General features: G+C 39.0%; 1 protein-coding gene across 1 annotated transcript in view; it reads right to left on the bottom strand.

The window, feature by feature from the left end:
* Positions 1-25,873, bottom strand: part of LOC140246758 (uncharacterized) — a 146,118-nt gene that overhangs the window by 23,280 nt on the left and 96,965 nt on the right. The window contains exon 9 of the mRNA XM_072326094.1: positions 453-635. Coding sequence (XP_072182195.1) covers positions 453-635 — 183 coding nt within the window. The remainder of the gene's footprint in view (positions 1-452; positions 636-25,873) is intronic.

Genomic DNA, 25,873 nt, shown 5'->3' with positions numbered 1-25,873 from the left:
TTTCTTAAGTGTATGTCGTTATGCGATTGGAATGCCTCCACTATGGTATTCTTTTTGCAGTTTTGCAGTGCCTATATTGACGATGTGAGACGACTTTTTCGCGTAACTGAAAAAAAAAATGGAGTGGCATATATTATTCAAAAGTTTGTGGAAAACTTCAAATATGTTGATTGATTATGCATTTCTTGACAAGATTGTACTTGGGCGGCTAAATTGCTTTAGAGAGCAAAAATTTGGGAATGTGTATTTTCACTTGACCTTTGACCCTTGCACCATGACCCAAATCTTAAAAAAAAAAACCACTATAACTCAAAATGCTGATATCAAAATTTCCCAATTCTTTGAACTGTTTTCAAACTATTGTAAGAGAAATTGATAGACACTCCTTCATCCTCTCACACAAACATATAACTAGTTTCAATTGAATACCTCCAACGGTAATGGTGAAATACCTGGCAAGATGCAGCTAGGTCGACTGCTGTTGAGAAAAATCCATCTGCCAGTCGGAAGTCTTCCAGCGTAAAGTCTGAAAGGCGTGGCATGGTACACACTAGTCTGGCTAGGTCTCTTCCCACAGTTGACTGATTATTTGAAGCTCCGGCTATGTAGGGCCGAGAAAACCTCAGAATCTGTATCTGCAGACACAAGTTGAATAACAAGTACAGCGAAATTTGTTACAGCAAACGAGAAAGTTAACGAAATCGAGGAGTTGAAACATAGATGATGATAACAGACATGATTAACACAAAGAGGTCTTTCTTTGATGTTGTCCTTAAATGTTATACAAATAAAGGGCAGAAAGGTAAATGCAATACATGAAAGTTTCAAAGGTGCCCCTTGGGACCTACGCGCTTACCTACCAGATTAGAACATCACCAGATTAGAATGCCAATATTGATAAGCCCTCGAGAATTACGGTTAACTCATCAACATTGATTGATAATATTTTTACTAACATTGATACTGATTATTCGAAATCTGGTCTTTTGTACAGTGATGTATCTAATCATTTACCTATATTTTTCATCTGTGACGACACACAATATTCCCATGTCAAGCAAACAAAAAGTAAGAAGAAGAGCAAATTCACATCAGAAAATATATTATCACTCAACGACGATTTAATCACGGAAACATGGGATGATGTATTTCTTTGCGCAGACCCAAATATTGCTTATGATGCGTTCTGGAATATATTGTTTTTTCGTATTTCAACAAACATATCCCCACAATTGAAAGGAAAAGTAATAGAAAAATAAAAAATCCATGGATAACTAAAAGAATTTTCCGATCAATAAAGAAAAGAAATATGTTATGTAAATATAGTTTACGGTATCCTAATAATGACAACGTTAATCGATATAAATTATATAGAAATAAATTGACACAAATTGTAAGGCTTTCTCGTAGGATGTTTTATACAGAAGCCTTTCAGAATGCTACTGGAAATATGTCAGCCACTTGGAAAGTTATTAATGATGTTATTGGTAAGCAAAAGAATGTGTCAACATTTCAATTTATGCGTGACGGACAAACACTCTGTAACACTAGGGATGTAGCATGTTGTTTTAATGAGTATTTTGTTAATAAAGGTCCTAGTCAAGCTTCAAAAATAGATCCCACACAAACTGATTTCTCGCAGGAATTAGGTGCTTCAAATGATAATTCATTATTTTTTGAACCAACAGATTATAGTGAGATTTTTGACATTGTTCACTCCTTAAAATCAAGTTATGCAATTGGTCATGATGAAATGAGAACGTATTTTTTAAAACAGATTGGTGGTAGTATAATGACACCTTTAGTATATATTTGTAATTTGTCACTCTCAACTGGTATATTTCCGAATGCATGTAAAATTGCAAAAGTTGTTCCAATATACAAAAAAAAAGATGACTTCTCTCTTGTATCAAATTACCGTCCTATTTCTATTCTTCCTCGTATTTCTAAGGTAATAGAAAAGCTTGTTTATAACAGACTGTATGATTTTTTGACACAATATGATATACTTAACCAAGACCAGTATGGTTTCAGGAAATTCCATTCTACAGATATGGCACTAGCCCAATTATACGATAGAGTGTCGACTGCCTTAGCTGAACAAAAACATGTCATCGGTGTTTTCATGGACCTAAGCAAGGCAATCGACACTCTTGACCACACTATCCTCATACGTAAATTGCAGTGCTATGGAGTTCGTGGCATTCCACTTGAATGGTTTAAAGATTACTTGTCGAATAGAAAGCAATATGTGTACTATAAATCTGTTAACTCTGAGGTATTACCTATACAATGTGGAGTCCCACAAGGATCCATATTGGGACCGCTATTATTTTTAGTGTATGTAAATGATATTTTAAACTCATCTAAGTCACTGCAATATATACCGATGACACCAATGTATTCTGTTCCAATTCTGATTTTCAGTCGCTCCTAAGAACTCTCAATACTGAATTACCAAAATTATCTACGTGGTTTAAGAGTAATAAATTATCACTCAATCTGAAAAAGACAAATTTTATTTATTTTTATAATAAGAAGCATAAAAATGAAATGCAACACTTAAATATTATGGTGGATGGTATATTATTGGAACAAAAAGAAAGTATCAAATTCCTTGGAATATATATAAGTGAAAATATGAAATGGAACGTTCATGTGCAATATATCTCTGATAAAGTGTCTCGCAATGTTGGTATACTTCATAAGTTAAGGTATTATGCCCCTCCGAATATTCTATTTATGTTATACAATTCGTTGATATTATCGCATATTTCATATTGCAACATTGTATGGGCAACTTCAAAAAGCCACATTGATAGTATATTACTTTTACAAAAGAAAGCTATACGTATATGCACCAACTCAGGTTATCGAGACCATTCAGACCCTTTATTCGCAGAATTAAAAACACTTAAGGTGAATGACATTAATTCTTTGCAAAACTCACTCTTTATGTTTCGCTTACATAATCACGATAATGGTCAGTTGCCATCTTCTTTTTTCTCACTATTTCAATTAAACAAGGACATACATTATCCCACAAGACAACCTGACAAGTGGCTGCCGGGCCCACGATCAATTGGGCAAGAAGAATTTCCATTCTTGGACAATAAAATTTGGAGCTTATATCCAAAACAATTATTATTATTATTATCATTATTATACTCCCAAAACAGTGATGGCTCTGAAATCTATCAGACACACCGGACCCGATGTTTGGAATTCTCTTCCTTCTGGAATTTCGAAGTTTAAAGTCCATGTACTCTTTTAGGAAAGCTGTAAAAACCATGTTGTTTCTGGATATCAGTAATTCCATTGTCATTGTTAATGTATTATACACGAAATTCTTTCGCAGAATTATTGACGAATTTAATATTTATTACGTAATTATGTAACCGACCATGACCTGTATCAACTGTTCACCTGCACCTCGGTGAGAAAATATTTTGTTATGCCTTGCTAATCAGTGATACAGGTGATCTTAATTTGTATAAACCTTTAGTGAAAGCAGACAGACCTCTCCTTTCCCTTTCTCCTTTCAACTATCCTATCTCTATGCAAGTCATCCCTCCCTCCTATTCTCCTTCCGATGTATTATTATAATACTTTTGTAATAAGTATGTACGGGGGCTGCACGCAAATCAAGCCACGCTTATGCTGTAGCCCCACTGTATTATTGTTGTATTTTTGTTGTATATTTTGCTGTACATTGCTGTGCAAAGGCAATGATTGCAAAATGTTCTGTGAACAACTTATATTTATGCTTGTACATGAATGTGCATGTGCAATGATGATACAGAAACCAATAAATCAAATCAAATCAAATCAAACATAGTAAAGGTGAGGACCTTCGGGGAACGTTGACGAGGGTTTGGTGTCCATATGCATGTTCTACCACACGGCAATAATATCTCTCAAGGTTGTAGAAAATAGTTTTGACATGCGTTGTGAGAAAGAAGAACAAAATGGTAAAGAGAGGCCCGAATTATTTGATTAATGCCCCAAGTAGGCCCACCAAAATTCTGCCATTAACCATCCTGATAATGAACGCATAATGTCCGTCGTATTTACTGAGTACTTTTTTGTTTTTTGGGGTTGTTTTATGGAACACGACTTTTTTTTTCTCCAGAATCTCTATTTTGATACATAATGGATGCATAGGATCTCCACGTATATATTATTTAATCATCTCAGCAAGAATTCCTCCCAGTTCTTATTATTTTTTATTTATTCTTCATTTGGCACTGCGATTTCAGGACGAAAATGACATGAAAGAAATGGCGATTTCAGGACGAAGTAATCATGAATCTCTGATAAATTTTTGAATGCTTGCTTGCTTTCTTATTGGTCCATCATTTCTATTCAAACGAAGATCAAAACTTGTACTTTCTCCCTGACTTTTCTCTGTTAAGAAATATGTATTTTTTTCAACCTTTTCAATCCAATTGAAGTACTTGCTGAGGATTGCGTCATGAGCAAAGTAATCATAAACTTTATCAAGTCATCTTCTATAATTTCTACTTATGTCCTTTTCCTTCAGATTCTCAACATATCTTTCACTTATTTTCTGCAACTCTTTTTCTAATTGATACCCTAATTGTTCCTTTACACATTCTCATTCTTTTATACAAGTTGTATAGTGAATGTGACACGCGAAACCGGTTTATTTGTTTGTTGTTTGTTTTTATAATCATGATAAACATCACAGCACAGTGCAACACATGCACGGCTTGAAAAACAAACGAAAACAACAGGAAGCATGACCCTTGCCAGCTTTAGAAATTATTCTGCCTTCGAGAGGGTCCACAATGATGAAAGAACAAATAAACCACAATGAAAACACGATTTGTAAAAACTTTGGTATGAATGCGTCACTCGCTCCTGCTACATGTACACACGGACATGGCGTGTGGATGCCATCGGGTAATGCGTGCACCATACACAAGTACGACAGCAGGCTCAAAATTATACTGCGTATCCGCCATCTTTATAAAAGAAAGAAAGAAAGAAAGAAGAAGAAACACCTAAGCGAAACGTGTCTAAAGCATGGTGTATTTCGGCTCAATACGCCAAGTTCCAAGGAAGGTGCCGGGAAATTTGACTCTCTCAGTGAGGCATCAGAAGGTGCTATGGTTGCTAGAGGCGGAGCTTAATTTCGATTGCCACCATTGTTCGGATGGGTCATTCTCACCTCGAAGCGCGGTCGGACACTACGGAGTTTTCGCTAAGCGACGGGAAGACTGAGAGTACGCGGAAGCAATCAGCTGTGACAGTCCCAGTACTCGGACTCCAGTCCCCATATCTAAGGCCCGAGTCGCATATAAACACGGATCCCTAAGGATCTATAAGGTAAGCCGGGGAGATCCAGGGAGATCCGGGATGGTTTCGACCTCGACGAAATGTCGACGAGCGTTAGTAAGACTGTACACACGCTATCAGCAAGGCAACTACACGGATAAGGCTGGAAGAGCGCAGCGTCTACACGGACAAACACGGCATCTACACGGATCAACACAGCAGCTACACGGCAGCTACACGGCAGCCACACGGACCATCCCGGTTTAATCTGCCATCAACACGGCAATCCCCGGATGACGCCGGATATTTTTCACCTCCAAAAGTCGTCATGTTAGCCTCCTGGATGTCTCCGGAACTACACGGACATACACGGATGACCAAGGATGTCCAAGGAGTCAACACGGATCTCTCTCCCGATCACCTCCCAGATCAGACCCGGGGTGGTCCGGGGTGATCAGGGATGTCTATGTGACTGGGGCATTAGGAGTTTCGCTTTCATGTTTACTAACAGGACGGAGGCGTGGGGACAAGATTTGGTTGAGTACCGTACTCGTTTCCCCCAGGTCGGGTCATTTCTCGGAATGGTCAAGAGCAGAAGAAATTTTGCACGCGGCACGCTCAACTACCGGTCGCGTCGTGCTTGCGAAAATTCGCTATTGTGTTTGAGCAAGAGGTGAACCTTTTAAGCCCGTTTTCTCGTAATTTTGTCAGTCTAACAAATTAAGGAGTGTATTATATTTCGCTTTATATGCCCACTTATGGTGGCGGAGAATACAGTGTTTTATACCAATGTAAAGCTTAGAAACTGGGCATTGTGATTCAATAAAAAAAAAGAATTTTCAAAATTCTCAACTTTTGCCTGAAACCGTTATCGCCGGTCAAATCTTTCTGTAAAATCAACCAGAACCACAATGTCAATCTTCACATTCATCAACCTGCAGTGGAAAGTTAGCGCGTAGAGCCTCAACATATTCTTGATTGTCTAGTAACCTAATAAATATCCAGTGTAAAGGTCCAAGTCTCCAAATGTCTGTTTCTTCACGTGAAGGTGTAATGTGACATAAATCAATCATGATCAGACAACAAACATGGTAATATATCATTTTCTACCACATCGTTCTCTCAAGTTTTTGTTATCACCAAAGGACTCATCTCGATTGCACATATAGGTTGTAAAGTCTCGAAAACTTTTTTGTTGTTTTGTTTCTAACTCTATAAAGATCAATAAAACTAAACTGTTCTTTCAATCTATCAGGGCACATGACTGCTTTCAAACTGATTTCATAGCATCCCCTTCTCTATCAAGGACCAAAAAAATTGACCAAAATGCATATTTTATGAAAAAAATCCCAGGATCAGACGTCGCAATTTTTGTTCTAATCCAATTCTACCGTTTTGTTTTTCCTTGTGAGTAAGCCCACATACTTCAACTATTTAATCAAGTACTTCTGCCATGAACGTGTGTATTATTTATCTTATCAGGAACTTTTGAATTCACTCATGTCTGAAAAAGAACGTCTCTGAATGAATTATCTTTTCCTTGACGCAAAAAATTCAGGATGAATGTGAAAACATGTAAGGCCATATTTATTTAGCGTCTTATTCATACTACCATTCCATCAAAATTTGTGAGTGAGCTGTATAAAATAATCGCGTGGTATCTCATTAAAGAAAATTATACTGAATAACCATCAGAGATGTTCGATTGGTCAATGGTGTCATCAATGAAAGTTGATTATGCTTGAGATAAAAACTGGTGATCAGTACGTCAGTGTGAGCCAGGCGACTATGATGATTGGCAACTTCAGCAGCATACTGTCTAGAAACATGAGTTCTGGTTGAAAATCCAAATTGGCGAATGTCTCTGATCAAAACGAATGTCTCTGACTGAAAATCTCTGAAGGGATATTCCTTCATCTGACACTTACACACTGCATGATACTTTATTTGCGTGCTTATATTACGCACTGACGAGCCATCCTGGAATCGAGTCGGCACAATTCAACAACAGAAATGCCCACAAATCCTGAAAATGTGAGTAATAACAAAAACTTGCTTGGTGTTTGTGTCGATTTATATGAATTATTATTCCGTAGATTTGCCAATTAGTATTATCTGTGAACTTATGTATTTTAATCTTTGGATTAGAAACAAATTAAAGAAGGATAGACAGTAATATGTAAGATTCTGCATGAAGATCAAAGACCGCACGTCTCTGAGCAAAATGAAAAACGTCTCTGATAATTACTGTTTCATAAAATAAAGACATCCACTCTACAAATTATGAGAACATTAAAGTAAAATTAGCTCTGGATGGGTGCGGTTAGTATTATAGGAACAAGTAGAACAAGGATTACACGGGCGTGTTATAATATTAAGAAAAATGCTTCCTGAAAGATGTTGAAACTATATAGAAGAGTTTCAAATTTAAGGTTTTCTGTTGATTGAGCAAGTGTAAACACATTGCCTGGACAGAAACTATGTTTTATGACTAGTAATAGGTCAATAGTTCATAATTATAATGTAGTAGCCACTTTAAATTACATATTTTTTGTTAGAGAAGCAGAAATGTAAGAAAAACAGGTTCAGGTCAGGGACGTTCTCTGAACAAATAGGATCTGTTCTCAAACCAATATTAATGACCCATCATGGTGAATTGCTGCCTACGTTTGTAGCACATAGGTTCCTCAATCCAAATATATTGCCAATATCTTGTAAAAATCAAACCCATTGAGTACTGATAAGCAAAGATGTTTACGTAAGAGACGTTATACGGGACGTTTTACATATTTTCAACTACTACAATTAGGAGTAGATCTATCATTATTCCACAGTAGATGGCCCTCGTATAAATACATTGTTCTAGGCAACGGCGTAAATCCGTACTGAGGAGTGGGGGGGGGGGATGGTCACCATCATCACGATTACAAGCCCATAACCGGACCGGCGCAGCCTTGGGGGAGGGGGGGGGGAGGGGAGAACTTTACAGGGATCGGATGTCCCACTCTTTTGCATGAAATATAAAGTGAGAGGAAAGTGGCAGCAAAAATATGAAGACTTTTTGTTCTTGTTGTTGCTTTTTTTTTTGCTTGTCAGATGACTTGCGTCGGAAAATCAGACCTTAAAAGTATGAAGACATTTTTTGTTTTTGAAATATCTGTGAGAGAGAGCGGAGCGACCGGGTTAACGGGGGGAGGGTGTGTATGGGGGGGGGGGGTGTCCCTCTCCCACACGAGGAAGATTTTGCATTTTCAGACCTAAAATTCAGCGATCTGGTGCACACTTTTGGTGAAATTTTTGTTTGTTTTTTCTTTAAAAAACCAATAGAAAATGAAATATTCACAATATATTATTGAATGACTAAATCGTGGTATTTCAGCTCTTGCTCCGCCTGTGCGACATCACTGCGAAGGCCTACTAAATAGTGGAGCCTATCACCGGCATAGACAGGATTGGGGGAGCGGTTATGAGATCGTGAGGGAGCGAAACAAGCGAGATGGGGGGGGGGACGGTATGGTAGGGGGGTTTCTCCCTCCCACGGTGAAATCTTTTTACATTGAAAATTTTGACATTTTACAGTCCAAAAACTGCCGTTTGTAGCTATACACTCTTAGAAAAAAAGGTTCTTTTGAGCACCATTAAATGGTTCTCAGCACTGTCACAATAGCGACACCCTTTTAGGTGCTCGTGAGAACCTTTTTCAAATGGTGCTTGTCGGCACCTTTTGCAAAAGGTGCCCATTAGAACCTTTTTCCCGGTGAAATGGTGCTCGTGAGTACCATTTAAAAGGTGCCCATGGGCACCTTTTTGACTAAAGATGGGCACCTTTTTGACTCTTTTCAAAAGGTGCTCATGGGAACCATTTCATTGGAAAAGGTTCTAATGGGCACCAATGTTAAAAGGTGCTGACAGGCACCATTTAAAAAAGGTTCTCACAGGCTCCAAAAAAAGGTGTCGCTATTGTGACAGTGCTGAGAACCATTTAATGGTGCTCAAAAGAACCTTTTTCTTTTTTTCTTAGAATGTAGTATGTGAATTGATGTCTGTGTATTTTTGATGTGTTTTGATGTGTTTCACATGCAGTGCTGGTAAGGTGCTTCACTGGCACCATTTTTAAAGGTACATTACCTATCTGCATTGAAAATGTGCATCACAAACTCATTTGAAATGACATGAATTCATCTGAATTTCATCTCATCAGTCAAACATACGTTCAAAACATGTATATTAGCAATACATTAGCATGTCATACATTATCATTGACACTGGAAAAAAACAAGAGCAAGGATAACACACCCATGCACACACAGTTTCACAAGCATGAATACATGTACATGACATTCACCAATATTTTTTCATGAAACATTACTCAATAACTGAAAACCATAGAAATTTGCTCTTTCACAAATTCGCAGAAATGTATTTATTCACCTTCACTTTTACAATCTAAAGGTGAGGTTTGTATTTGTCATGTTATAATCTGTCAAATATTCTTAACAAAATATTTTCATTTGTTCACTAATTTTTTTTCCACAATATTTGTCATTTGTGTACCGAGCAGTTCTTGAAACACCATCACACATCTCTGTACAGATGATATGAAATTAACAAGAGGTGCATCAGGCTTTTGAAATACATTAAAATTTTCTAATTCTCTGTGAAATAATTCCTGCATGGATGAGATACAGTAATTGTGTCAGTCTTAAGATAGGCAGAAGTCAAGTACATTACTTAAGTAGTATGAGGAACTTTTTCCACATATTTGCTAGTTTGTTCGGTGTTGTTATTGTTTTTTTTTCTTTTAAAGCATATTTGTCCTAAAAGCAACTACAAAGGGCAGGAAAACAATTCCATTAAACAGGACTTTTGGTATTGTCACAGAAAACATATACATTATATTGCTGATATGATACTTGGGATAGCATAAGCTTTACACTTCTTCACTTCACTTCACTTCACATTCATAACGTCGAGTACTTGAATTAACTTATCTTTGTTTGTATACGAGTGACCTTTTTTTTTAGTTGTTGTTGTTCTGCAATTTGAAAGCACCATAGACATATCTATACAACTGCAAATACAAGAAGAGTATCAATTCAGGTTAATCATGACTTCTGACAATTTACAGCATGTCCTACGAAAACACACACACAAAAAAAAAAAGAAGAAAAGAACACATTGTTCTATAATGTGAAGGATAATAAGAATCCCAAGGGGAAAAGAGCTAGGATACTTTACCACAGCCACACAGTTTCACAAGCATGAATGAACAAAATTCCTCAACCATGATATAAAATATATAACATTGGGAATCAATAAAAATTTACACTTTTTTTAAAAGCAGAGCAACAAATTCATTAGAGTAAACTATACACAATGCAGGCCTAAAGCTGAGGTTTGAATTTGCTGTCCTATAACCTGCCTATAACAATAATAGGGAGCTTTAGATTTAGACGCGCGGACGTTCAAAGAGAAAAAAAAAAACATGATCTGAGCGTGCGCAGTAACTTGATCCGCGCTACTGCGCACGCTCAGATCGTGTTTTTTTCTCGTTGAACGTCCGCGCGTCTAAAATCTAAAGCTCCCTAATATGTTGTTTGCATTTGTCATTTTGTTCACCAAATTTGCCAACAGTCTTTTAAACACCGCCACCACGTACATATACATTTTGTATTTCTGCAAAAGCAATATAAACTGGTGACAAGAGGTGCATCAGTGCTTCGAAATAAATTACATAATCTTCAGTTCTTTACAATACGTAATTCCTGCGTGGGTATGAATGCAATAAGTTTTACCAGTCTAGGTGCAAACTTTAAAAGTGTGCAGAAATCGACCACATAATGACCGTTTGTGCTTTTAAAGTTTACAACTATGAATGACTCCACTTCTCAGATTGGCATCTGGTCTGATCTCATTACGTCTACCCCTCCACCCCCCCCCCCCCCAATACAGTTGATTCAAAGCTGTTAAATGCAAATCATAGTGAAACATTATCACTGATACATTGTAAGTTGCAAATACTGTATTGGGATCATAACAAAACATAATATGTGACTCTCCATCACACAAACCAACAAAGAGTCGCCTGACATGAATATTTGGTTGACAGCAGATTCTGAAAGAGCAGCTATAAAATACACTATAAGTCAATGCAAACGGACTTACCTACCCTATCTACATACATGTATTTCTCAAAGGTTTTCTCTTGCAGCATCAGTGTTTTTTTCTTTGACTCAGCTCATTCTTGGCTAGCGTAGGTTTCTGGTCGATGCTGTCAACGGGCTATCGGGCTAAAATTGTCATTCTGATCGATGTAGGGCCTATTCTTTTGGTCACCCAGCTCATTCTTGACTAGCCGAGGGTTCTGTTTGATGCTGTCAACGGGCTATCACGGGCTGTCATTCTGATCGATGTATCGTCTTAGCCACACAGCTCATTCTCGACTAGCCCAGGGTTCTGGCTGATGCTGCAAATGGGCTATCCCGGGCTCTTATTCTGATCGATGAATTCTTGTGGCCGCCCAGCTCATTCTTGGCTAGTGTTAAGCCTACGGTTCTGGCCGATGTTGTCAATGGTCTGTCACGGGCTGTCTCTCTGATAAATGTAGAGTCTACCTTTTTCCCTAACCGCACCAGCAACCCAAACACGTACGTTCTGCTTCATTGTCCCGGCCGGAGTTACTTGTTCCATGGTTTCTGTGCATGTTGGTGTGTCCACTTCCCTGACATATGAATTGAAAGATACAAAAGGACTACACCGCGTTAATAAAACAAAGTCATTGCTATAATTCGATAAACAGAAAACGGCATTGCCATTACATGACGTGACTCCTTGCTTAGAACAAGCCTGAAAACATGCTGAAGAGATTTTGACCTAACACAACAGTTACTGAGTTAGGCCTGGGTACTGGGCTGTAGACAGACCTCTATTGGCTCTGACGTTAACACTGACAGTTAAACTTATAGAACGAATGTCCTTATTGCATGTATGGTAGCCCTACTACATATCGACCACCCTTATTGAAACCGACCGCGTATAATTCGCGCACTGAACACTTAATACGCACTTCTCTGCGCGCAAAGCACATAAAAATGGATTGGCTTTGAATGTAGATTAGGATGGTGTGGGAAAACGCGATAATTCACTGTTCATTAATGGTTTTAATCAAGGACACAATTTCGAATGAATATTTTCACCGAATTGTAATGACAGCACAATGTAATGTCTATGGAAGTTTCTAAAAGGCTTCTAAAAAGCTTCGTACAACACGGTGTTCAACACAACTCGGTTTACGTGCATTGTCAATGCAAAATCAGCGGTCGATCCTAAAAACGCGATTTACCGCGGGGAGCTGAAACGAGGCCACGCAAGTTCGTCGGCGATATTTTTGCACTGAAACTTCGAATCGAAAAGGGAACAACGGCATTTGATAGAGCTGGATTTTCTCAATCACGTAGGTCAAGTTTTTTACGTGAATTTCAGTGTTAAATATTCTTATCAAGCAAATAAACATTAGGCGGTCGATTAGTAGTAGGTCCAACCCTACCGGTATAGACCTACCCCGGGGCGCTCCTTGTACACAGTTATCCTTGCGTTCGGGCTGTGTTTCGGAGTTAGTAGACTCTTTTTTTTTTTTTTAATGGGCATAAACGTTACATGCAGGCCTAACCGTTAGACCTATATAGTAAAGTAACTTAGCCCGGCCCAGTCGCTGTAAAAACGTGACAGCCATGCTCCGGCCCCGCACGGCGTCTGTTCGGGCTAGCCCATGGGCCATTGCTATGCCAAATTTCTAATTGTAAAGTGTTAGGCCTAACATGTTATTGTTAGATCTGGATCTACTGTACCTGGTAAACATTACACAAGATAGCAGCTTCGTCTTTCGATCAAATTAGATCTAACATTAGGATCTAGCTACCGCGTTACTGTAAGCGTTTTAAAGTCTGACTGAAAACGAAAACTGACATTTACTGAGTGATGAATCTAACTTGATTTTGTACCAACGAATGTCATCTAAAAATGAGATAAATCCACATTAAAACTAAAAATCTTACCTATTCTCCTAAATTGTGATGACTGCCATGGCGAAAATGGAATTGACAGTGACACGTTTCCAGTCCACTTTGACAAAATTAATGTCTAACGTTACCGGGTACCGTTCGTTTGGGTGTGATACTGGTGATGCATAGACCTACAGTACAGTATGTGCAAGTGTCTATATACCGTCTGCTGCTGCTGCATGCATGGTATTGCATTGGCACTCTCCGCATATATCCTGCCGCTGTGGTGGTAGGCTAGGCGCAGGCAGGCATGCAGCACAGGGCTACATGTAGCCAGGTAGCCGCGGCGCGTGCCGCGGCGGTTACATTATAGTCCTACAGTGCAGCACGTACTAGTATGTGTACGTTTACGCGTACGCATATCTGATTGAGCGCTAAAATTGGATGGTGGCAGCTGTCAGTTGGCACGCAGCCAAGAGAAATCGTTAGTCTACGATAAAAAACAATTTGTACTTTTTATTATCACAGCAGTAGAAACACATACAATATTTTTGTACCAATACCACAGTTTTGGTGATTCTTACATCTGGCATTCGAATATACAGCAAGGGGAAAAATGAAAGTGGATCTAAAGATATTGTTTGACCTGCAAGAGTACCACAAATAACACTCGGGGACTGGGTCGCATACTAGCAAATGGTGACGAACGGAACCATTTCGATTGGGAACCATTTATAGGTGCTCATCGGAACCATTTTGCGAGAACCATCTGATGAGAACCATTTTGGAGCCGACGAGAACCATTTGAGAACCTTTTTTTCTTAGAGTGTATTCTTCGCTTTGGAAATTAAGGGGGGGAGGCACACCGTGCGCAACTGCTGTCAATCACTGGCAGCAACATCAGGAGAATGGCATAGCGATTAAATGCGAGCGAGCGGAGCGAGCGAGCTTGAAAATTTTGACATAGGCCCTATAATGCTTTTACATGCTAAAAACTGCCGTTTGTAGCTATACTTCTTCGCTTAATTGGAAATCAAGGGGGGCCGCACCGGGCGCAACTGTTGTCAATCACTGGCAGCAACATCAGGAGAATGGTATAGCGATTAAATGCGAGCGAGCGAAGCGAGTGAGCTTGAAAATTTTGGCATTTTACAGTCCAAAAACTGCCGTTTGTGGCTGTATTTTTTTTGCTTTGGAAATTAAGGGGGGCGCACCGGGTGCAACTGCTGGCAATTACTGGCAGCAACATCAGGAGAATGGCATAATGCGAGCGAGTGAAGCGAGCGAGCTTGAAAATTTTGACATTTTACAGTCCCAAAACTGCCGCTTTTGGCTGTATTTCTTCGCTTTGGAAATTAAGGGGGGGGGGGCGCACCGGGCGCAACTACTGGCAGTTACTGGCAGCAACATCAGGGGAATGGCATAACGATTGAATACGAGCGAGCGAAGCGAGTGAGCTTGAAAATTTTGACTTTTTACAGTCCCAAAACTGTTGTTTGTAGCTATATTTTTCGCTTTGGAAATTAAGGGGGGGGGGGGGGGCGCGCACCGGGCACAACTGCTGGCAATTACTGGCAGCATGTAACATCAGGAGAATGGCATAACGATTAAAAGAAAGCGAGCGAGTTTGAAAATTTTGACATTTTACAGTCCCCATACTGTCGTTTGTGGCTGTATTTTTCGCTTTGGAAATCAAGGGGGGGGGGGGGGGACACACCGGGCGCAACTGTCGGCAATTACTGACAGTAACATCAGGAGAATGGCATAACGATTAAATGCGAGCGAGCGAAGCGAGCGAGCTTCAAAATTTTGACATTTTACAGTCCAAAAACTGCCGTTTGTAGCTATATTTTTCGCTTTGGAAATTAAGGGGCCGGGGCGCACCGGGCGCAACTGCTGCCATTCACTGGCAGCAGCATCAGGAGAATGGCATAGCGATTAAATGCGAGCGAGCGGAGCGAGCGAGCTTTAAAATTTTGACATTTTACACTCCAAACACTGCCGTTTGTAGCTATATTTTTCGCTTTTGCTTGTCCCACTTTTATGGGGGAACCATCCCCCCCCCCCATCGACGCCTCTGCATATGAGGGTGCTTTTGTTAAGTGAAAGATCTGCTGCACACTCTTTGATAAATTAGGGAAATATACGTCAATCTCAAAAGTGTACAAAGTCTATCGAAAGGGATCCTGTATAGCGGAGCTTTTGCATGTTTATGATTGCAATACAACGATCTGGTGCGTAGTTCTGGCGATATTTGGACAATTTTCCATTAAGAAAGTTCGAGATTTGTCCTCATCTCGGGAATTGCTTGGGGGATAAATGATTTGTCTGCCTAAACACTTCCGTATGGGCGGGGCAAATGCCCCTTGCCCCCCCCCCCCCCCCACCGAGATAGATTCGACGCCCCTGATCTTCCCTGGGTATGCTCATAGATGTATACTGACTGAGTCACCAGTCACTGTCGTTTCTCAGGAATGATTCAGGAAATGGAGGGGGTTCAATTATGGCAATATAGTTTTTGTTATTGTTTGTTTGTTTGTTTGTTTTTTCGTACCTATCTTGCAGATGGTCCCCAGTTACTCGCGTCATAGCATGTTTACATATAGGCCTATACTATTTGACGTTGTCAACGTCTGAGCCATACCTTACAGTGTATGTCGATGTTACTTTCTTCGCGAGCGAGCGAAGCGAGCGAGCGCTTGAGAAAATTATGTATACATTTTCCTACAAGATAGAATACTGTTCAGCTCTGTTACCTGTCTGAAGGCCGGCGTACAAACGTCATGCAATATGCCAAAATTGATACAATCACATTTCTGCTTCCTCCATTTTTTTTTTCAAAATTCAGGGGGGGGGGGATGATTGTACAGGCCATCCCCCCCTCCTCCATTTCAGGGGGGGGGGGGGATATATCCCCCCCATCCCCCCCGGGATTTACGCCCATGGTTCTAGGTAATTAGCGCAATCTAAAAACAATGTTGATTTTATAATTTTGATCAGAGACGTTCATTTTGTGCGTTCATTGCTCTTCCAGTGCATGGCAAGTTAATTTCAATATCATTTTCACTCTATTTTTTTTTTCTTACAGCAGGATGGGAAGACCGGATGGATTTTTAGACACTCCGAATATTAGAATTTCTTCCTGTTAAGGATCTTAAGTCTCAGTCATGTTCATGGAGCCTACAAGTTCCAGACCACGGCCGTGGTACTGGCAAGACTGGACGGACATCTTGGAGGTGCCATCTGTTTACAAAATAATGACTTTCCCAACCCCGGTTTCAGGTATCGCAAGCGACACAGTCGGTACTATGCACTGATTGAGGACACTGAATACCAAATGGAGGAGAAATTCAGTTCAATTTCATAATGCGGACTCTGTTTTTAATGCACGTCACTACGTTTGCTTTTTAGCCTATGAAATTTGAAGCTTACACGCCAAGAAGTAAAGGTTCACATTTGCACCCAATTTGAAACAATGGCAGCACACCTGCAGGGCACACTTGCATCCTTAATTATGCTTAATTGCACCCTAACTTAACTGCCTTTTTGAACTTTTGCTAATTTCTGCAAATAAGGTTCTGTACAGTGGATAAGAATAATATGCAAATGAGTGAGCTAACCATGTCATAACCTCACTATTTTCCATTGATCGTGTACAAAAAAACCCCGAAAATGTAATGTTTCTGGCATTGAAATCTAAAACATAATACTATTCCTGGTTAATTACTTTCGGAATAGTGATCGTTTAGATATACCCGGTTTTAAGCCTGGGGCATCAATGTTTGAATGAAAAACTGAACATTTTTGAAATGTTATGTACAAATGTTATGGCAAGTTGTGACGGGATAACATGCTCATTTTGCCATTTGCAGATTCATAATGACCATTCAAAAACTGTTTACTGAAAAACTAGCGAAACTTCAAAATGTCATAACTTCCTCATTTCTGTTGAGCCCGTAAGATTTTCTTTCTTATCAACAAATAACTTTATACATTTGGGCTGAATTTCCCCTGTAATGAAGGCTTTTTCCTTTGAAAGTAAGGTGAGATATTCTAGTGATGTTTTTGAGGTTTGTAAGCCAAATACATGAGAAAAGGAAAAATAATAACGTCTGTGATGAAACAAGAAAACGTCTATTAAGAATGTCCCTTACCTAGTTTCCTCTAAAACACTATGCATCGCCTTTGCGTTGAAGGAAGAAGGATTAATAATCCCCTAACGATGACACAGATAAAATGTGATATCGTGATGTTATCATTGTCCCCCTCTTGAAAGAGGTTTTCAGTTCACTTTTGGTCAACAAACAGTTGGTATACCACACTGTTGATATTCTTTTGAGTTTGGTGTTGTGGCAAGTGCATTACATTGTTTACAATTCATATCTGCCATAGTATACAAAAAAAAAAAATCGTAGCGAAATGTGATGCTTCTAGGATAAGCAAAGGTTAATTACAGCTTTCTGAGACGACATCATAACAGTGGCCCAGGTACGGTCCCTAATGAAAATCCAAACTGGCCTGACATACTCATATAATCATATTTTAGGCTAAGGGGTCAAATTAAATTAGTATCAATGAATTCGTGTTTACCTTTGTTATAGATTTGGACTACATTTGAAAGCAAACATATACAAAATTGATGGCGTGTGGGCACACCTGCATATACACCTGATGGTAAAATGCAAAGTAGTGGTCATCATAAACAAAAACAATTCTTGACATTTAGGCCTAGGTAAATGATTTCTCAATGAACGTAGAATGTCGAGTTACGAGCATCTTTTAAAATTGGGAGCTTGATGTTTAATTTTAGTGATAACTTACAGCCGAAACGTCCCTGATGGAAGTGCAAATGTCTGTGATATAATGAGTAATTAGATAAAGTAGTTAAAATTGCAAGTCTTTCATGCAATTTTGTTGTCTGTCATTCAAAAATGTTGTAAGATCTGAATAATATATCAAGAACAGTCTTGTTGTTGATTTTCGGTGCAGAAATCGAAATTCTTCTTACAATTTGGAGATTTGTAGTTACAATCAATTAGTATGAAAAATAACTCGAGTTGAAATTACTATTCTGAATTATTGACAAAATATTAACATGCGTTTAATAAAAGAATAATGTTGTTTGCTCACAAAACTCTTAATTATGGATCAAAGGACATCATTTGTATTGCCTATATTTGAGGAACGTCTATGAGTGAAACCAGAACGTCTCTGATCAAAACATGGCTTACTTCCAGCATCTGCATAGGGCTTTTATGGTGATTTGATCAAACGAAATGCACTAGATTCATTATTAGTATCTACTGAACATTAACATTTAAACAAATGAGACCCCTGCTATATGTTTTGTTCAAATGAGATGGAAGTGAAGATAAGAATATGAAAATCTCTGTTTAAATGACAAAAACTTCACTTTTTTCTTTAACTTCCATGTGTATTAGCTTTTGTAAGCTTCGCAGGAGGTAAACAATATTTTAGGAACAAATTAACACAGTCTTCGAAAGTATGAACAAGATTAAATTATCTTCATTTGAATGTTTTTTCATCTTTCATTTGAATTTTCAACAAAACAATGTTTATTATAGTCAGAGACGTTCGCCAATATGTCACAGTTATATTTAACCTTGGATAAAAACAACACCCTTGGAGATATCCCAGTATAATTGGGTTTGCAAGAAAGCTGACATCAATGACATTGACTGAGATATATTTATATCAGTGAGTCACATGTTTTAATTTTGACCCCTGATTTGCCCAATTGTACATCGTTCAACGTTTTCACCCATAAACATCGTTTAATTGCCACAGACAAAGGTCGAGGTGCGAAATCATTGTAGCATATTTTGTCAAATGAAGGAAAGGCAATCAGCAGAAACAAACAAAAGAACACACACGAAGTAAATGATTATTCAGTCACACATTCATTTTCGCGGGCAAATGCCTATCATACATATATAGTCCGAAAAGACACACCTGACAGGATGATGCTGAGTTGACGGCTGCTGTGAGAAAGATGTCGGGTAAGTAGGGGCACCTCAGACTGAATGTCGACAGACTTGGCATGTCACACACCCATTTGGCAAACTGTGCCATCGAGGATTCATATTGAGGATCGTCATCCAAGCTCTTTACGGTCAACTTCAGATCTTGCAACTGTTAAAAAAAATACAAACACACACACATTATTTATAATGTATTCAAATCATTCAAATCCAAACAGAAAATGTATCTGTTCATCCCACACTGAGGGTTATATAACTGTAATCCAAAATGTTCAGGAAAAAAAAACAACAACCTGTGTTCTTCATTTGGCCTGTGTTTGCTTGTTGTTTGTTATGAATACATTTTTTATCTTTTCTTTTGCAGCATTAGCACCGAAAGGTGGACCATGTGTTATACAAATACAGTCAGACCGCAGCACGCATGCTAATGAGCCGATCCAGCAAGATTTATTCAGCACTCTCGTTGACGATCTTTGCGTTCCGAAGGTGTCTTGTGAGTGCGAGATTTTGCGAGAGTTTGACAGGGCTATGGTTTTCACAGTGCAGCGACTTTTACATGCATTGATCGTGGTTACAAGTCACGGTAAGTAGTTTCCCAGTCTTTGATCTTTATTTTGATACCAAATTTGCTTATAATATCGGTTCTTATCATGACGATATTATCAGTTGAATTTGCGTAAATTTTACATGCGTTTCACGAAAGATTTTGTCATCTAAAGTTCGTTTTTGGTTCCTGACCGGATTAAGAAACTGTTGTTTCTGATTTTGGCTTTTTCGTTGAGAGGAAACTTAGATGCTCATCATATATTGGAGTCAAGGAAACGCAATATACTAGTTTTTCCTGTTTGAAATGTCTGTAAAATTCACTCCTAAGCCGGAAGTATGCTCCACACAAAGTTTACAGTGGCGCCAAAGAAATTTCGGCGACTGGCGCGCGCTGTGGGCCAATACCAAGCTTATAGTCTGTCGTTCACGCACAGAACTACACGCGTGCCTGTATGCAAGCATGTGCTATGCACGCACGTGGCATGAAACCGTTGTCAGTGTAATGACGTAATGCAAGCGCTGAATGCAAGCGCTGTCTAATGAGAGAGCTTACTCTTGAGATTGCACAGTTTCAAGCTGACCAGCACTGACATCGATCCATATTCTACTGGTTCCTGACCGGATTAAGCAACAAATTGTCAAGATATTTACATAAATACAAAGATTAAGAGATGGACTACCAAATAATGCATTTTCATTGAGACGCAAGGTGAATTTGGTATTCTTTTGACGTCTTGAACGTGTACAATACGAATTAGTTTTTTCATCATTTTCCAAGCTCAAATTACGCTATGATATTTTTCATTTACAATAATTTGAGTAACATGTGACGATAGCTTACATATTTTCCTTGAACTTGACCACCATATTTGTGAATATAAGGTGTATTTTTGTTGCCGAAAGCCCAAGGACAAAATCCCCTTCTGCAGCGCATTACGTATGCAAGCCTCGAGTGGGCTTGCATACGAGTTGAATAAATACGAGCGAATTATTGGGTGTTGCGGTCTGACTGAATAGCAACAAGTATAATATACTCAGGAAACAAAAAAAAAAAAAAGAGAAAGAAAGAAGGAAAGAAAGCAGAAACATGTTTACATTTACAATTTTCGTATGCTTAATAACAGCGTGTAATACCACTGTTAATGTAAAAGACAGCAAAGTGCCTTAAAATGTAGGACTTTACACGGGTAACGTGATGACGCACCAAATACACACACACACACACACACACACACATATATATATATATATATATATATATATATATATATAATTCAGCTACCTCTCTTAGGCGTACTGAATAAAAGAAGTAGAATATATACATTTGGAGATTATTCAAAAAGAAAACTAGACTCGAAAACTGACTTTTGTTATAACACCTTTAGAGATTTTTAACTTTCGATTTTGTATTTTTCATAAATTTTGTTTACGATGAACTAGGCTAACTGTATCTCGATTTAAAACATAGCATCTGGCAAATTCATATTCACTAAAAACCTAACAAATATATCGTCGGTAGGTTGATAACACCTTGTATCTAAAAAAAAATCATCAATTTTCAGGAGTGCTGAAAATCTTTCTCGTCGCAAAACATCGAGCGTTCTGACAACGAAAAGTAGAATTCTAAATTTGTTAACTTTACTGCCGAAAAGACTGGAAATTACTTGTGCATATTTTGTTCTTGATATTTGAAAGTGAGTTACGAGGTTTTCATTGTTATATAGAGTGAGACACGATGTTTGGGTTTTTATCTAAAAGACATATGAGTTCTCAACTCCGATTGAGCTATGAGCGATTGGAACTCAGCAATGTCACACTGTAACACTAGCAGTGACAGATAGGCCGTGGTGGAAACCGGATTGAGCAAACACGGGCACAAATAGTTGTGCATGCAAAGTCTGACCTCTGTTAACCCTCTGCATGTCATCACAATACCAATGTCAAAAACAACCAAGCGTCCAAGCGACATTTACTGACCAAGGCAATGTTGTGGAATGGGGAATAATCAGACGATTATTAATTGCAAACAGAGCAGCAACCCATCCCAGACAATGTGAATGAATTTATTTCACAGTACAAAGACTGACTCAGCTTAGGAAAGTTTGATGTAACTGCGGTAAGTATTATATCACAAGGGGCACCCGGCTGTCTGGAGATCAAGAGAACCCTTTGTATTGCATGGACCATCGGGTCGTGTTGGTCGGCTTGAAAGCATTACCTCGTGGAGAGTAAGGTAAAATTTTGTTTAATTGTCATTTTCTTTACCACTCAAAAGAAGAGATTGCTAGCAATTTAAATTTCTGAGATATTTCCTTCTCTCATCTATGACCCCCTCATCTTCTTCCTGAAAGACAAGTACGTGGTGTCCGGAAACACAACCCCCCATCATACATTGCATAATAAAGTATACTTCAGGCCGTTTCACACCATTCCGGGCGAGCTACGCGGGCTTGTGGCGAGGAGGTAGTTTCCAGCACGTAGAAGATTTTCAGCGGGCGAACAAGAATGTTTGCAATTTTCATTCATGCCTTGTCATACCGTACGCGGGAACTTCTGCGGTTCGACTTGCGGGGAAACAAATTTACTCCCCGGAGCTCTCCGCAGTTGGTCCGCATCTGACAGTATCTAGCGCGTAGTTGCCCGGAGGTGCTCACGCCAGTCCGATTTAACCGCAGCCAAGTTTTGAGCATGACCAAAACTTTTTCCGGGTGAGTCGCGGGAATGCCCATAGAGGTCCACGCAGAACGCCAGCAGGAGACCCTTAGCGGCAGTACTTCCCAGGCAATTCCCACGCAGGTACTTCGCAGTCCCGTATGCAGCCAAGATAATGAAATTCTGTGAGATTTCAGCCATTCCATTAGAGGAATTCCTTCAATGAGTTGTCAGCCCCCACGCGACTGGTACAAAGGTCACACAGTATACTCGCAAGTATAACGCGTCCAGCAAGTAAGACACATGACTCGCACAAATCCTTTTCCGCCCTCAGGAATGTCCGGTATGCTAGAAAATCCCTACACGTAACAAGCCCGAGTAGCTTGCCCGGAAAGGTGTGACAGGGCCTAAACACGGTTGCGGGTAAAAAAATATACGTGCGCACCTCCGGGCGACTATTTTTGAGATACATGCTAGGTACTGTCTGTCATGTGCGGATCATCTACGGGGACCCCCGGGTAGTCAAAATTGTTCTTTGCAAGTCGCACGTAAGGCTGGTGTGACACGGCCTTAATACGTGTTTGAGCGCTTGTGTATATGTGTTTATTACGTGTCCCACTACTACTGCGCTGCCCGGACAAAGATGGCGCGCGGCCTCTTCAACTCGGCACACGAGCACTGCGTACGCGCCACACGCAGTCCGCGCTCTAGTGTTCTTATATATACAGCGTGTCCCAGAAAAAAACGAAACCGGGTTTCCATGCAACTTTTTACTATCGAAATCATACATTTTCTTTACGAGCTATACATCAATGGAAAGATAATCTTTTCTTCTTTCATTTGATGTACAACTTAATGTTCATTGTTCATGCATGACTGAGTAAGAACAATGAAAAGTGGTGCTACCAAATTTTCATTTGCACGCGCAAATGGTGACTTTAAGTGAATTTTTCAGACTTTTAACGTTACGTTTTCGAAAAATAAAGTTCTTAACCCAAATATTCATATTTTCTCCTTTTATATGAGACCTTACGCGTCAAAAATGAATAACGCATGCTTGAGAAAAATCTGTATGAAAGCATGCTTCATTTCTGCCGATTCTACGGATAGTCGAAGAAAACGAGCATTCAGCTCTCCCGACATAGCATTAGACAATGGGCTCATCTGCACCATTGAATTCACACAAAACAACCGCAGTGCTACAGTGAATGTTGTCGGGGGAGGGGGTATTTACAGAGGATGCTGTATGAGACGGACAGCCCTTTGTTGTCATTTATTTAGAATAAGCTATGAGACATAACCAATAATTGAAGACTAATATCGTGAGTATTCTCAGGTTGCACGCAGTCCAATGGCTACGGGAAATCGAGCAACAATGATACACATTTTGATGATTTTATACCTTAAACTTATTTCACTGTTTTCATTCCTCTCTACATTTGCCTCAGGCGTGCTTAGTCCTTCATCACTGACAGGGTTTTGAAGTTTTTGAAGGGGGAGGGGAAGAAGAAAAAGAGTGTTCTTCGCTTTATTTATCACTGAACTTGCGCTTCTAACATTTCAAAGGTACAAGTGCAGGGCAAAAAGTTGTCTTCTGTTTTGTTCTTTTTTGTGTGTGTGTGTGTGGGGGGGGGGGAGGGCTCGGAAGGCTTTTTTAGTTACTTTCATCTCCCTTCACATTCCGCTGATGAACACACTTGCTCTGTGGTTGGATCATGTGCTAATTTATGACCCTATTCCGAACCGTCTGTAACATTCCCTTTTAACCCCTCCCTTCGTGTTTGTGTAAATTCATTGAAGCATGAAGGCCATTGTTATCTGCCAAGTCGGGCAGGCGTCGGGAAAGCTAACTGACTCCTTGATTACTATCCATCTTTCTGAGTAAAAATGGACACATATTTTCAAATTAAGTTTTTTCGAGTAGCCGTAGATCATTTTTTACGCATGAGATATCATTTGAAAGGAAAAACAATGGTTATTAAGGCCACGATTTCATTTTTTTTTACAAAGGATTGCCGAAAAAGCCTTAAAAACTCATCCAAAGTCGCCATTTGCTCGTGCAAATGAAAATTTATTAGCATTACTTTCTATTGTTCTAACTCAGCCATGCATGAATTATGAACAATGAGTTGTGCATCAAATGAAAGAAGAGAAGTAAATCTTTCCATTCATGCATATCTGATAAAACAAATATATGATTATGATCGCAAAAAATTGCAATGAAACTCGGTTTCGTTTTTTCTGGGACACGCTGTATATCTATGGTAGGGACTGATCTATCACGACTGGCCTCTTTTCTACGTCATGTAATTCTCGTCTTGCTAATTATGTGGAAAGTTATACAGGGGAGTTGGGAAAATACTTTTTATGCACTATTACAGATTCAGATTGTATTCAAGCTAGTCAAAAGGTAAGTGTGTCGGGTGTGTTTGTAAACATAACTGTGTGTATATGTATGGGTGTATGCCTGCGCGTTTTCTTTCAATTTCATTGCGTAATATTCTGACAGTCTTAAAAAATACAACTTCGTATTTTTCATTAAATAAAGATTATTTCATTTTCGGGATTACAGACTTTATACCTCATTTTTCATTTACTAATCTTGATTCATTTTGGGATGAATAATCCTTCCGAATAACTCATCTTTACTCATTTTCGGACTAGCGAAATGCGTTTCATTATCGGATTATGGAAGGTTCGAAATAACGAAGCACTTAGTCATTGGAATAACAACCGTCGCAAAAACGAACCTAATTTCACTATTCGTGCACTATAATGTAACTTAGGAATAATAATAATAAAAAACCTATTAAATTTTCAGAATTGCTAACCTTCGGAATAACAAACCTTATTTCAATTTTGCATTAATGAACTTTTGGAATAATGAATGTTCTATAAGGAACTGCAACCTAAATCTAGCTCCAAAATAGCACACTTGATAATTACAAGGAATTTCTTCTCTTTAAAATCCGTAAAACATTATTTAAACGATTATTGGAATATGCTACAAGCTCAGTGGTTAAAAAATGCTATGCTGTTAAAACTCAGACATATTCATTTTTTTTTTCTAAAAAATATTGAATCGAGAAATACAAATACAGTGAAGTCTCATCGTTAGAAAGAACAATAACAAAGAATGCACTGTTATATCAAGTTTGATGGTAAAATGAAAATAAGCAACATGCAAATAAAGTAGAAACAAAACAGCAACTGAAAAAGGCGATTGCAAGAAAATAATTTAAGCAACATCTCCTTTTCCCATACCGAATTTGCGTTTTACGTTCTGACCCGTACGCATGATGTCGCTCATGGATGTTCTGTTACGCTTATCTGATATAAAGAGTTTCAAGAATTGTTGCGGATCAGAATGTA

Source organism: Diadema setosum, chromosome 3 (genome assembly GCF_964275005.1).
Source record: "Diadema setosum chromosome 3, eeDiaSeto1, whole genome shotgun sequence".
In the NCBI taxonomy this organism is placed as follows: Eukaryota; Metazoa; Echinodermata; class Echinoidea; order Diadematoida; family Diadematidae; genus Diadema; species Diadema setosum.
The sequence above is the reverse complement of the archived record's forward strand: the minus strand, read 5'-3'. Positions and strand labels throughout refer to the sequence as shown.